This window comes from Dermacentor andersoni, chromosome 7 (assembly GCF_023375885.2).
Source record: "Dermacentor andersoni chromosome 7, qqDerAnde1_hic_scaffold, whole genome shotgun sequence".
NCBI lineage: Eukaryota > Metazoa > Arthropoda > Arachnida > Ixodida > Ixodidae > Dermacentor > Dermacentor andersoni.
In genome coordinates, this window is record NC_092820.1 from 106,035,090 (window position 1) to 106,049,080 (window position 13,991).

At 47.1% G+C, this 13,991-nt stretch overlaps 1 protein-coding gene across 4 annotated transcripts in view; it reads right to left on the reverse strand.

The window, feature by feature from the left end:
- Nucleotides 1-1,056: 1,056 nt before the first annotated feature.
- Nucleotides 1,057-13,991, reverse strand: part of LOC126533989 (malate dehydrogenase, cytoplasmic-like) — a 36,779-nt gene continuing 23,844 nt past the window's right edge. For 2 of the 4 annotated variants that reach the window (XM_050181208.3, XM_055072553.2), the window contains 4 exons: nt 13,278-13,400; nt 4,791-4,967; nt 2,690-2,803; nt 1,057-1,514 (listed from right to left, as the gene is read on the reverse strand). In XM_050181208.3, the coding sequence (XP_050037165.1) occupies nt 1,302-1,514; nt 2,690-2,803; nt 4,791-4,967; nt 13,278-13,400 (627 nt within the window). In that variant the 3' untranslated portion in view covers nt 1,057-1,301. The remainder of the gene's footprint in view (nt 1,515-2,689; nt 2,804-4,790; nt 4,968-13,277; nt 13,401-13,991) is intronic. The other 2 variants (XM_050181210.3, XM_050181209.3) reach the window with 2 other exon arrangements.

Consider the following 13,991-nt stretch of genomic DNA (forward strand, 5'->3'; position numbering starts at 1 on the left):
TTAATCATTGTGACAGACGGAGCGGTACTTGCCTGGCTCTCCGAGAACGATGCCAATCCGAAGTCGCAATATACCGGCATTACCATGCATACCACTGCGCAGCAGCTCCACATTTACCTCTAGGTAATATGGCGAGAAACTCTACGGTTCTAACAAAGCACTGTACACCACGTCAACTTAAAAAAAAAGGTAATTAAATTCCGAGCTTCCACCTGCTATAAACACAACCTTATTATTAGGCACGGTGTAGATGGGAAACTCCGAAATAATTTTGACGACCTAAGGTCTTTTTAACGCTCACCTAAATATAAGTACACGAGCGTTTTTTCACATTTCGCCCGCATCGATATGTGGCTTCCGCGGGCGGGATCGAACCCGCGACCTCGAGCAGAGCCGCGCAACGCCATAGCTACAAAGCCACAGCGCCGAGTCACCAGCTATGACCAGAATTACCATCAGGTTTAGCAGCCTTGGGCAGCTTTGCGGGCTGAAAGCTACAGGAACGCAGTGGCGGGGGGCTCCATGTGGCCAACGTTATGCGCTGAAATGCACCGGCATCCACGTGAACGGGAGTTTCGTACTCTGCTCTGACACAAATGGGATAGGTCAGAGGAATGTGCGACCTATCCGTTAATAGGGCTATAACCGCTGAACTGTGACGGGTAAGCATCGCGGGCTCAGTTTGAGGTATACCCTAACATGAGAATAAACTTTATCATTAGAAGCCTCGCTCTCCGGCTTAGCCACATGATATTACAAGGTTACCAGGATGACTTGAAGCTTGTTGCTTTCTCTAGCCTCACTAGGTGGCTGAAAAGGCAACCGGCGCTTTCGCAGATGGTTGTCATGACAACAAACCACAGTTGTACTCCATGCCTATTGATAATGCGCGATTTGCCTCCTTGCATGCTCTACTACGCGCATAGCTATGTGTACACCAGGCGCGCTTGCTTACGAGTGAGATACTCGTGTTTCTAGAGAAAATGTATTGCGATGTGCATAAGCACATGATTACGTATGTCTTCTCGCTTTCCTAATAAACGAGTTTCTAGAAGCATTCGCGCGCGTGCATTTATTCTCAGTTTCCAGAACACCTGAAGATGTGCACATTCATGGACTATCGTGCTGCCGTCGAAGGGCAGGCAGTCGCAAAAAGCCCAGCGTCTTCAGGGAGTAGGACAACCGCGAACGAGGGCTGGTAAGACGGCAACCCGTAAGACCCGATGAAACTGAAGGAAAACGAGGGCTTTTCTTGCTACAAGTTCCGGTATCCTGGACTCGACCGCAAGCGCGGTGGCCCGTCACTCCTTGCAGAAGGCCAAGGCTTCGTTTCGTTCCTCGACGAGTTCCTTGCCGGTGGCCTGGATCTTCTGGCGGACAAAGTCGGACATGGACAGTCCGTCCACGATGCGCCATTGCCGCTGGGAGTCGATGTACACCGGGTAGCTGAACATGACGTCGGCTGGCGATCCGTACGAGCCGTCACTCAGCACCGCCATGGACACCCAATGGCCCTGCGAAGGTAATTTTCCCCCCCGAGCCCATATCTTTAAGCGCCAGTCATCAACACCAAAACGCATTTAGGTAATTGATTTCTACTTCTGAAGTTTCCCCTACAGCCGTCTTTTGGAACGACTGTATAACCGGGGGGCGGAGAGAGATCACACGTCGCGGACAATGAAGCGCCCAGAAACCGCTAAGTTACCTGAAACTTGTGTAGAGTTATTTAACGGGGAAAGCAGTCGCGACTGCTTCTTTTCTTTCTTTTGAACAACGGCTACTTTGCATGACCCTTACTGCTTTCCCGAAGGGTCCACTTCAATCACCGATTCGCCATCGTTCACTACTATACGCTGAAATTCAAGACGTTGAGGCAAGTTACTTTGCTTAACCTTTAAGCCTGGTTAGTGTCTTCGTTTGTTATTTCGTCAAAAACAATTACCTTTAGAGGGAAGTTAGTGTAACTTAGAAGCAGGTAACAAAGCCACGCTGGCCACATTGGCCACGAGCTACTTTGGAGTTGAAGTCAACGCGCTTTCCCCCCAAAAAGCTTGATCGAGCTGTGTGGGACAAAACTAAGGGTAGCGCCCTTGTATATTGCAGCATCTTCTGGGGAAGGATATATTGAAAGTGATGCTAGGCTGAGGATTTATGCAAAACGAACTCAACTTCCACAGTTGCAAAATGTACGCGGAAATTAACAACGAAATAATTTATTAGCGATTCATTTTTAATTAGCAATCTGACCATTGAGACTCAATGCAAGTAGATACCACAGGTGGTATATTTGATGATTCGTTCGGACCAAAGAAAAGAACAATAAGAGAAGAGCGGTATAGGGAGTAAAATAATCGATGAAATCGGAAAATTTCTAAAGATTTTGTCCATTGGCTCAACCACAGCGTTAAACTGCCAAGCCGTAATAAGGCGGAAGAGCAAGCAGCACGTGCAAGCTCGACTTACTGACTCGCACATATATACACTTACTGACCTGTCCTGTGCGAGGCAATATGTCAATTTGAAACCTGTATGCACATGCATTAGCTGCCCATGCCGTGATAATTAACGTATGCAGGTTCAGAGGAGTCTGTACCTGCAGGCTATTACGCGTTGCGCTAGCATGCATTTATGAGATTACTTTGTTCAAACGACATCGACAAACATACAGCCTACAGAAGATGGCACTGACCTCGGGAGTACCGTGCCACCAGTCGTGCATGTGGTCGGCCGCAGCTTTAGCCGCCGACATGGCGCTGGAAAGCTTGCGCGCCGCAATCACAGCACCACCGCGCTTCTGCACAATCTGTAGGCGATGAGACGAAAAAAAAAACAAAACAAAGAAGCATTGTCAACAAGTCAAGTAACAGCCCTAGAAATGCCAACGAAGGGGCTTAATGACGCGCACTGTTTCAAATGTAATCGAGATATATGCAGCGCTTGCATGAACTGTACAGGTCGGGAGTTGCTCGGGTGAATTGCCATTTGAGTCCGGTCAACTCGCATGCACCAGGGTGAACCGACTCCCTTTGCCCCTGAGCAAGGTTCAGGTATGTGCAATGAATCAGAACAGTCGAGGAACAAAGGCAAGCGATAAAGTGGGAGCGCTGAGCCTCCGAGTTGGCGTAAGCGACTCGCAACCTTCGAGCCTAATCTCGATCCATTGGATAAGATTCTGGTTAGTGCCAGTGCGGGAGGGAACGGGTCTGGATTACCTTGTTGTAACCTGTGGCTTGTTCACGCTACGTGCTTAGGCTTTACGTATGCGATTTTAGTGTTTATTGCTTAGTATACGATTTTAGCCATCTTAGTGTTCAAGCAGAACGGCCAGGCAACCAAACCATTAAAATATTGCACTTGAAGAACGCCAGCCAATAATCCTGTTCTTCCTTTTCTTGCGCTGTCACGGTAGGCTGTGGCTAGCGAGCTTGCGCTGAAAGCATATCCGGTGCAGTCAAAGACTGCGGAAGGGCAGATAATGATCGGTGGGTTTGTGAACGAGCGCTTCTGTCATCGACGTCATTTGTCTTCCTGTAAATGCCAAGCTTGTCGGCAGGGCAGGCACCAGATACGCGGGCTGTTGAATGATGCCCCCAAAGCAGGCCTTGCGTGCGATTTCCTACTTAGAATCTCCGAAATAAAAAATAAAAACTATATATATATGTACGGATACATTCGGGATCATGTTAGCTCAGCCACGCATGTATAATCTTCGAATTCAAAAACAATGAGCATCGCACGTCAGTTAAATCTTATTTAAACTCACGCAAGCTCATATCCAGGAATTCTGGACATTGCCGCTGCGGCGATGTGTGGAACTCCGCCGCAAAGTACGAGCCTAACTCAATGGGCAACATTTAAAAAATATATTTCTAAAGGCCGCCCAAATTTCAGCAGCTTTCAGTTGGTATCATCTAAAAAGGTATGCTCTTCTAACAACATTCGTATTTACGGCACTTATTCGTAACTTTCTTGCTCCGTTACAACAGTATTTTAGCCCTGACGGCAATTCTGCTATAACGCAGCAAAGGCTTAATTTTTGCGGCTAAGTTCTACAAGTAGGCGTTTTAATAAAAGGTGTAGCCTCTCAACGTTTCCAACTGAAAGTTGTTAAAATTCTGATGGTCTTCTGAAATATAAATCTTTTTGAATATGTTGCCCATTGAGTTACGCTGGTGCAATGCGGTGAAGTTCGACAAATAGCCGAAGGGCAATGTAAAAAATTTGTGGACAAACACACAAGCTTCGATTCACAGAGCTCACTCACTCGGACTCAGGTCCACGTGGTCACACTCAGACACACACACACCTAGTGGACTCATTTCGACACTTACATTGAGACTGGCACCCTCTAAGTATTTGTGCTCGTTCGTAATGAGAATCACGCCCACTCTCCTACTCATGAGTGCTTAGTCTCATGGGTGCGTCTTGTGTACCTATGTGAAGGTCAAAGCATGGCAGCCATCTGAACTATGATCTCAGTTTATGATTTACGTCCGTTCAAACCTCTAATTCTGAACCTCCAAGTTCTCAACCTCTAATTGACTTAATTGCGTGAAATGCGACTTGCAGGGCGTAGCCTGTTCATACAACATGCACAGATGGCGACCCTAGAATACAGCTTCAAATTATTCGAATTAAGAGCGTGGAATAGCGTTTATTTTGCTAATTGTGACACGCGGTGATTTTGTCAACAAAAATCGACTATCGAGCGCTGCCAGTCGGACGACAACTTGTACAGAACCAGGCAGCTGAGATATAAAACAGGCGTCTGTGAAAACTGCGTCACGTACGGAGAGAAACTCGCCCTGGATGTAGCCGTCGTCGTTGATGGCATCGGCAACTCTGACGTTCCGGCCGCCCACGTTCACGAAGGCGTGACTGACGTCCGGTAACTGTGTGGACGAGTGGTTGCCCCAGATGATCACGTTCCGCACGTCAGAACTTGACACCTTCAGCTTTAGGGCAATCTGCAGTAGCGTCGCCAAGGAATTATGTCTCGTTAAAGAGACAGCAATCACACACAAAGATTACTTCTATTGAAAATGGAAATTCAAATTTCAGCGTTTAACACTACCAGTAAACATGCTAGGGTGCCAGTGAAATGTGGCGCAACCATATCACGAAACATTTTATTTTGAAGACACGCTCGAGCTACTTCAAACACTTTCCGGGGGTCAAGCCATTTAGCTGTTTATCTAGCTAATTAGGCATGCTTTAAGCACTCCTGCTCCGACACAGTGGTCCAAGTTGTCTAACCGCTAGGGCCACCAGGTGTGTTCGCGGTCGTGATGCTGTCGTAGTCGTTGCGTTGTCGTCACTGCTACTTTGTCATCCGACTCTGGTCATGTCTTTGTCAACGCGCCATTGTCACACACCCGTCGTCAAGCCATCGTCATCACGCTGTCGTTTTATCATTTTCATCACTTCAGTAACGTCATACCATTGTGGTCATGCAGACGTCGTCACAATTTCTCCCTCGGTCAATCGACGTCCATCTTTCTTCGTCATTGTATTCCATCATAACGTCGTCATTCAATCGTCATTGTGGCGCCTTTGGCACGCCGTCATCGTCAGAGAGTCGCTATCGTGCCTGAATTGTAAGACTGCCGCCGTAAGGTTGTCGTGGTCGTGCCCTCATCGCCACTCCAGCTTCGTCATCCGAATTTTGTCATGCCATCGTCACTATCGTCGTTATACAGGTTTCGCGATACAGTCGTCGTCGCACCACTGTTATCATACGCTCGTCGTCATTCTATTTTTATTAGGGCGCTGTCATACCACCGTCATCATGCAGTCGTTGTCATGCATTCGTTGTCATATAGCGTCGTCGGGATGCCGTGGTGGCCGTTTCATCGTCATCAATGTAACTTCGCCATCCGGCTCTCCTCATGCAATCGTGGTCACGTTGTCCTTTCACCATTGTCATCACTTCAGTATCGTCACCCCATTGCCGTCATGCCGTCGGCGTCGTAACATCTTTGTCCTTCGGTTAATGTAACTGCTTGTTCGTCATTCCATCGTAATCGTGTTGTGGTTATTCAATCGTGATTGTGCCGCCGTTTTCGTGCCATCGTCGCCGTGGCGTCGTCGTCACACAGACTCTATCATGTATCTGTAGTTATGTCGCCTTAGTCGTGCCATTGTCGTCATTCCCGCTTATTCACCCGGTTGTCGTCATACTGCAATCGTCACGCAATCATCGTCATCTCATTGTCCCCATGTCGTCGTCGTCACGTTGTCGTCGTTATACCATGGTCATAATTTTAATAACGACATCTCATAGTCGTCATGCCGTCGTCGTTGTACACCTTTGTCGTTCGATTGATATAATTCCTTCGTCATTCCACCGTCACAGCGTCAGCGTTATACAGTCGTCGTCATGCCTCCGTGCTCGTGGGCCACGTTGACGAGCCTGTGCCACAGCAAAGTGGGACGATATCTGATTATGTGGCATATAGCCGAAGCAACGAAAGCTTCAGAATTTTAACTACAAGTGTTAAATAACCGTGACTTTAGGAATATGATCCGTAGCTACAATGCTATTCGCATTATCATCGACAGTGATTATGGCATGAGTTCTGCCGTAATTTTCTATGTGTGTATGTTTGTATGTAACCGTTTACCGGCCTATCTGAGTCACTGGGTGTACTTCGTGGTCGAATAGGTAGCACATCAGGCTTCTGTTCTGTGGGAACAGGGTTCCAAACTAACCGTCAGGACAACTTCGGTCACGGAGTGTGCGGCATTGTGTACGTACGTGAACCTCTTTCATGCCGACATAGGTCACAGTAGATGTGGGACTGGGTTGATAAAGTACCGCTGTTCAAAAAAAAAATATTTGCTGCCGGCTTGGATCACTCGGTATGTACGTGCCACTCGGTCTGTGCTGGTCTTCAATGAACCACTTTAATGCCAACTTGGATAACTAGGTATGCGCCAGGTGGGGATATGCCGCTGGTACAATGACGGAAAAGACCGCTTCACTTTTTCCAATGCTCAGCGGAATGAAACCCACGTGAAAAGCGTTCCTCAAGGACAGAATCCCGACGCTTTAAGTTATAGGGTTTTACGTGCCAAAACCACTTTCTGATTATGAGGCACGCCGTAGTGGAGGACTCCGGAAATTTCGACCACCTGGGGTTCTTTAACGTGCACCTAAATCTAAGTACACGGGTGTTTCCGCCTTTCGCCCGTATCGAAATGCGGCCGCCGTGGCCGGGATTCGATCCCGCGACCTCGTGCTCAGCAGCCCAACACCATAGCCACTGAGCAACCACGGCGGGTTCCCGACGCTTTAGTCGGGTGTGCCACATATGCAATGGGTATGTGCTGCCTTTCAATGATCATTTTTCGCGCCAAGGCTTTAGCGAGTTGGGCCATGAATGCAGTATGTACCGCTCTTCTGTGGATCTCTCGCCAACTTAGGTCTCTGAGTGTGTGCCACTGAGTGTGCGGTGAGCGAAAGAACAAACCTCAGCATTCGAAGGCACCGGCGCGCCACGCTTCTCGTAGGCCACGTGTGGACTGCTCGGCAGCGCCACTAGACGGTGCAGCGTGTGCAGAAAGAAGCGTGAGGTAGGAGGCCGGCTGCCACATGACTCGTTTCTAACCGTTCCCACGCCCCGGCGCGAGATGCATGTGAAGGCGACACACGTACAGGCTTCGCAGCGGCGGTACTAGATGGCGCTGACTGCCCTTAGGGAAGCGCAAAAGAGGAGTATCTCTGCAGTACACGCCTCACACATAACTCGTTTCGTTGGTGGCAGTATGTTGAACCGCTATATTGATGATGGGTCTGCGGAATTAAGTTACTGAAGTGTTATTGCTAACAATTAATATCGCTTTTCTTTAGGCAGCGCTAAGTTGGAAATAAATATATTAGGGCATGTAGCACTGTAAAAAGATAAATGAAACACCAATGCACGCGGTGGGCATCCTATAGAACAGCCTTACTGACAGATTGAAGGTCAATAAGGCCAACACTTCACGACGCAAACACTCTCAGTAATTATTCAAGTTCCAGAATCCACTTTATTTCTAACACACTAATTGGGGGCCCCAAGGCAAAAAGCTGTCGCAGACAGCTGGACGGGACCTGGGGGCCTACAGAGAGCAACAGGCAGTGGATTTTACAAATTCGAACAATTGTAGATACACACAGTCATTATGAAGAAGAAATAAACTTGCTTGATATAGATACAGCATATACGGTGGACACTATCACAGAATGCATAAACACTGCAGGAAATGTAGCAGCCAGAAGAAAAGCGAAAAAGTTCATTGCTTCATCAGATCGTCACGCACCTCCGATTTAAATGTGCCCAGTGGGGCACTGAAATTAATGTGAGCTTTTAAGAGGTTGTATAGTATTGGTATGCAGTAATCCAGCCTATATCTACCGTAATTTGTACGTGTACGCGGCACTGGAATTAGCCTCTTACGTGGAATGTTCTGTATCGTTTCGAAGTTTATTTTTATACATATAAAGAGATAGTTTATAATGGTATAACTTAGACGCTTTAAACATATTATGTTTAATGAATAGGGGACTAGTGGGTAATACGCCCTTGCGTGTCCATTAAAGTTCTCAAAGATTCTTAGTACCTTCTTTTGGAGCCGCTCCAGTTTGTTATAGTTGGTGGTCGCTGTGGTACCCCCAACTAAAGTGCAATATGAAAGACGTGAGTAAAAATTGGCATAATATATTGAATTCTTTAGTCTAATTGGAATCAATTTCCTTAGTCTGTAGAGGCAACGAACTGCTTTGCCTAATTCAATCGTGAACTTATTAACGTGCATGTTCCAAGAAATTTTTTCTTCGGACCAAACCTCCCCCACCCAAAAAAAAAAAAAAAATTCAGTTGCAACGCGCTGCAGGGCCATTCCTTGAAAGTTTAAGGTGAGTTCGAAGTCACTTTGTTGAGAGGTTTAAAAGTAATATATTCAGTTTTTTTAAGGTCTAAGGTTAATCTGTTTGAGTTCAACCACTGTTCAAGGTTAATTAGGTAATTGTTTATCGTTGTGTTTAGGTGGGCTAAAGTTGGCGCGGGAAAGAAAATATTAGTATCATAAGCATACATGACCAGTTTCGGAGAATTAGGCACATTACATAAGTCATTGATGTAAAGTATAAACAATAAGGACCCTAGGATCGACCCCTGAGGTACCCCGTGTTTGACCACAGTAGTCGGAGATGACAAGCCACAGTAAAACCCACACTAAAAAGTATGTTTTCAATGTTGCTAAGAATTTCATTCTTGATTATTAATAACGTCATTTCAGTAGATTTACCTTTCTGGAAGCGGCATTGTGAATCATTCACAGCGCGGTATTTAGTGAGAAAGGTTTTGAGCCGTGTATGAACGACATTCTAAAAAAAATTTGACAATTAAGATGGGCAGAACAGATATCGGTCGATAGTTTGCTATATCACTGACGGCTCCACCTTTGTGAACAGGGGTTATACGGGCCAGTTTAAGGTCAGAGGGAAATATACCAGTCTCTAACATTTGATTAATTATGAATGCCAGGGGTAAGGCTATAATAGACGCCACATGCTTAACGGGGACAGCGCTCAGGCCATTCAACCCGGCGGCGACGTTGTTTGTAATTCTGGAAATGAAATTTGTGACTTCTTGTGCAGTAACCGGAGAAAGAATAATTGAATTAGCCAGTTTTGTACGTGCTAACAATGGCGTTTTAGTACAATCACTATGGCTATTCGGAGACATGTAGTCGCCAACATTGGAAAAAAATTCGTTCATTTCTGTTAGGGCGTCTTCATCCGTCTTGCCTTGAGGAAAAGCTACAATATTAACTGAGCACTGAACCTTAGAGTTATTACACAAATGATTGATTTCCTGCCATAATTTTCTTGGACTGTTGTATATTTTAGCAAACAGGGACTGATAGAAGGAGATCTTTGCCTTTTTTAAATCAGCGTTTAATTTGTTGCGATATGATTTGAATTCTGTGAGCAAGGCAGCATCACGTGATTGAACGAATCTATGGTACATTTTGTTTTTGGCTTTTATTCTCTTATGCAAGCTGTTTGTAATCCAAGGCTTGTGTATTCTTTCGCTTCTATTGGTGTTATGTACCAAAGAGAAATGTTCTTCATAGCAGGCTATGATTTTATTGAGAAAGATACGGTAGGCTTGACTAGGATCACTTTCGGCGTAAACATTATCCCATGCTATCAGTTCAGCATCAGAATAAAAATTTTTGAGCGAAGCGGAGTTAATGTCGCGATAACTTGGGTTGTCGTTATTTTTGTGCTTTTTGGGAAGCACTGCATAGTATAAACGTGAAAATCGGGAGATGATCACTCATATCAAGGGGAAAGAGACCTGTTAAGTACTGGTCACAAGGAAGGCTGGCGATACAGATATCAAGAAGTGTGGCGATAGTTTCAGTAATACGAGTAGGTAACGTAATCAGATTTGCGCAGGCAAAAGTACGAAGGATGTTTTGAAAATGTTCACTGGATGCGTCACCACTGAGCATATTGATGTTCACATCACCCATTACTAAAAGGGATATGTGCATTGAGTGTAGACTACGCAGAAAAGTTTCTATGAACTCAAAGAATTCGGACTTAAGTCCTAATGGTGGCCATAAACTGCTGCAATAACAACATTCGTAAGTCTTACTACTAGACACTCTACATTGACTGTAATAGAAGTTAGTTCATCAACAACATCACATGCAATACAATTTTTGATGCACAGAGATATACTTCCATTACGGTTAGCGGACCGCGTAATTCCGTGATCATTATATCCTGGTACTTTTTGGTGGGTTATAGATTGCAGAAAGCCAGGATTCTGTGAGCAATATGGCATCAAATTTTATCGATAGGCTGTCGAAAAACATGCGTAGGCTGTTCATTTTACCTTTAGTGCTACCAGCGTTTAAATGGAATGCAATGAAGTAAGTAGTTAACGTTACTATTCCACGTATTCGCTTAATTAGTGAAGAAAAGGATTAAGAAATATCATGAAAGAACTAGGCAGTTGCGCCCGAAGGGCGAAGCATTGGAAGCGACAGCAAGGCTTAGGATTTAGCTGAAGCTCGTCAGATGGTTTTCCAAAAATACGCAGGGGTGACTTATGGGCCCGACAAAGCACGCGAGGCGACAAAACTTTGACAGCTATTAGCCGTCTTACAACACTCGCGTAAGGTGCACCCGGCGTTTACAGATACTTCAAACGTTGGCTGCTTCGATATGAGCGCCGCCGGAGCAATTGACGCGACACATGGACGACAAGGACGACGCCCAGTCTTTGTCTGTTTGAGCTCTGCGCCAGCAGGCGGCCGCACCGTGCAGGCCGTTGACGTTTGCGCACCCGCTCAACCGGTAAAACAGCCAGTCCGCTTGCGTTTACCGTAATACCGGACACGCTAAAAGTCTCGAAAACCAGGCCCCCGGCGCTGAAATTTCGAGGAGCGTCGCCACCGACGTCGCAGGTGTCGCTCCCCAATTTCGCACGAGATGAGACAGGAGAGAAACAGTCAGCGTTTGATGCTTGAAGTGTGCCGTTCGCTTTACTCAGACCAGTGTGTATGCGCTTCGTTGTGTTACGCAGGCAAGCTGTACAGTAGGAACGCTAGCGTGTGCGTACAGCGCTCATTGCAGCAGCTGTCCTGCGGCTCCAGCGCAGCGCCGAGTCGCCATCCTGGACAATGTCGAGTTCAGCCATATTGTCCAATTGTGTCGTGGCGGCCTTTTGAGCCAATCATAGGGGCCCAGAGGGCTGCTAAGCCTTCTCTTGTTGGCTCGAAATGCCGCCAGAACCAAAATTTAAAATATGGCACAATTTCCCAATGTCAAAAATAGCACCCCTGATCTTCATTTTTTTTTTTTTTTTTGAAGCCAATCACACTGCGCGTCTCTCGCGTCTCTGGAGACCTAGCCCTGCACGCGTGGGCGGAACGTGTACTATCGATGAGAGCAGCATTCCAGGCAAGTTGGTAATCCATTACTTAAATGATATTGCGCGACAAAAAACGACACGGACGTGAGAGAAAACGACACACTTAGCACCTTGCGCTAGGTGTGTCGCTCGATACCGTAACGGCGGCAATACCGACGTCGCCAATGCGCCTCGAGTGTCAATACATTTGCCATCGCACTAAAGGATAGCAGGGATGGCGGCAAAGGATACCAATGGCGGGCCCCTCAGAAAGATGTGTACCTGCGATGCTCGCCTTGGTCTCGAGAGGAAACCCGCCACTAGTGCCCTTTCGGCGCAGCCACTCTACTATAGCCAAGCTAACCAGGAGGCTAACATGACGTACGACGACAGTGGATTTATCGGAAACCTTAACCGCAGGAACGTTTACTTCACGAGCGAGCAAGCTAATAGAGCACACATACGCAAGGTGCGTATATAACGCACCATATGAAACAGAAATACAGGCAATTTCGCCCCAAGGCCGAAGCACTGCAAGCGATAGCAAGGTATAGCGTTCCGACTAACGTCCTCGGAAGGTGTTCTGGGGATATGCAGATGCAACATGGCGCTAAGCAGCACGCGATACCAAGGTTTCTAGGTAAAACAAGTTACGCGAGGCAACTTGGGCTGCGCCGCATAAAAAACACACTCTGACGGCTATAGCGTGTCCCACGACGCTGGCATGATGAGGAGCGCGCCGCCAGCTGTATCGCAGGCTTCGCACCTCGGTGGTGCACGAGAGCAAAGGTAAACCGTCGGTGTTCGTAACTTGAAGGTCCACTGTCCGTTCCGCTCGGACCGGCATGTACACTACGACGGCGCGCTATGCCAAAGCCACCTAGAAATCTAGGTGGCTTTGGCTACGCACGCGGCTGCAAAGCCGGAACGCTTGCGTCTTTTGCGCACGACGCTCGTGCCAGCAGCGGAAAGCTGCCCAGGTTTCGCTGCAAAGACAGCTAAGTAGAGCGTGGCGGTGCGTCCACTTAGCTTCGTCGTTTTTGCAGGCAAACGAACTGCGAGCCTGTCGCTTCTCTCGAGACCTTCTGACCGTCCGCGCACGCACCGCAGATACCGGAACAGCACGGCGGCAATGACCACGAGAACCTGCCTGAAGCATTCGTATAATTGCTATAGCAATAAAATAAGTTAGCCACGGAAAAGTGGCTTCATGCCTCATTTGGGTGTGTGCTAACTTTCCTTTTCGTGATACTTCCCCTTCCTTGCGGATTTCCACTGAACACTTTTGCGTATAAATCCCAATCGGGTGCTCCAAATTTCCGAGAAAGGTTAAATGCCAGAATACTGCAAGTGCATACGCACCTGTGCCTGGGCCCTGTTGTGGTCGAGACGCGTCATGGCTGAGATGTTCACCGTGGGAATAGACGGCGCGTACTTGGAGCAGATCAGCGCATTCGTGTTCGCCGGGTTGCCCACCACCAGAACCTGTGCAAACCATCCGTAGAAGAGAACTGTGTTCGTGACTCCACAAAACTTCTGGTCGCGTGTATGTTGCACCATATCTTCTCACGTAATTTACCACGTGTCCTCGATGTGTACAAAAAAAAGAAAAAAGAAAAGAAAGCTGCATCAACGCTGAGATCGTGTGTGCAGTTTTCTGGTAACATTCATTTGTACAAGATCATTTTAACCGCGCAGCAATGCTTGTACCAGCTGGATATTTCTACGGACACCTTGCACAATGCCGAAGACCCTGTGCGCACATTGGGCTACCACCAATATCGTGAATTATAGACATGGGTGCTAGCGCCGCTAACGCTTTAGGAAGCTTGTGGGCTTCACCTTGCCTGCGTTTCTCCTTGTTCCTAAACAGTAATTCGTCTCGCCTCAAGCAGCGTGTTTAGCCATGACGTCGGGTTAGTGCACCGAGATGGTGACGATTAGTGCACCGAGCATAAACGGACAAATTGCTGCCATCGCGAAGACAAGCTGTAGCCATTGTGAAGCTGCTAACCGCTGCTGTGCCTGGACTGCGCACTTCTTGGCTTACATTTTCTGATGCCTTGCTTATCATTT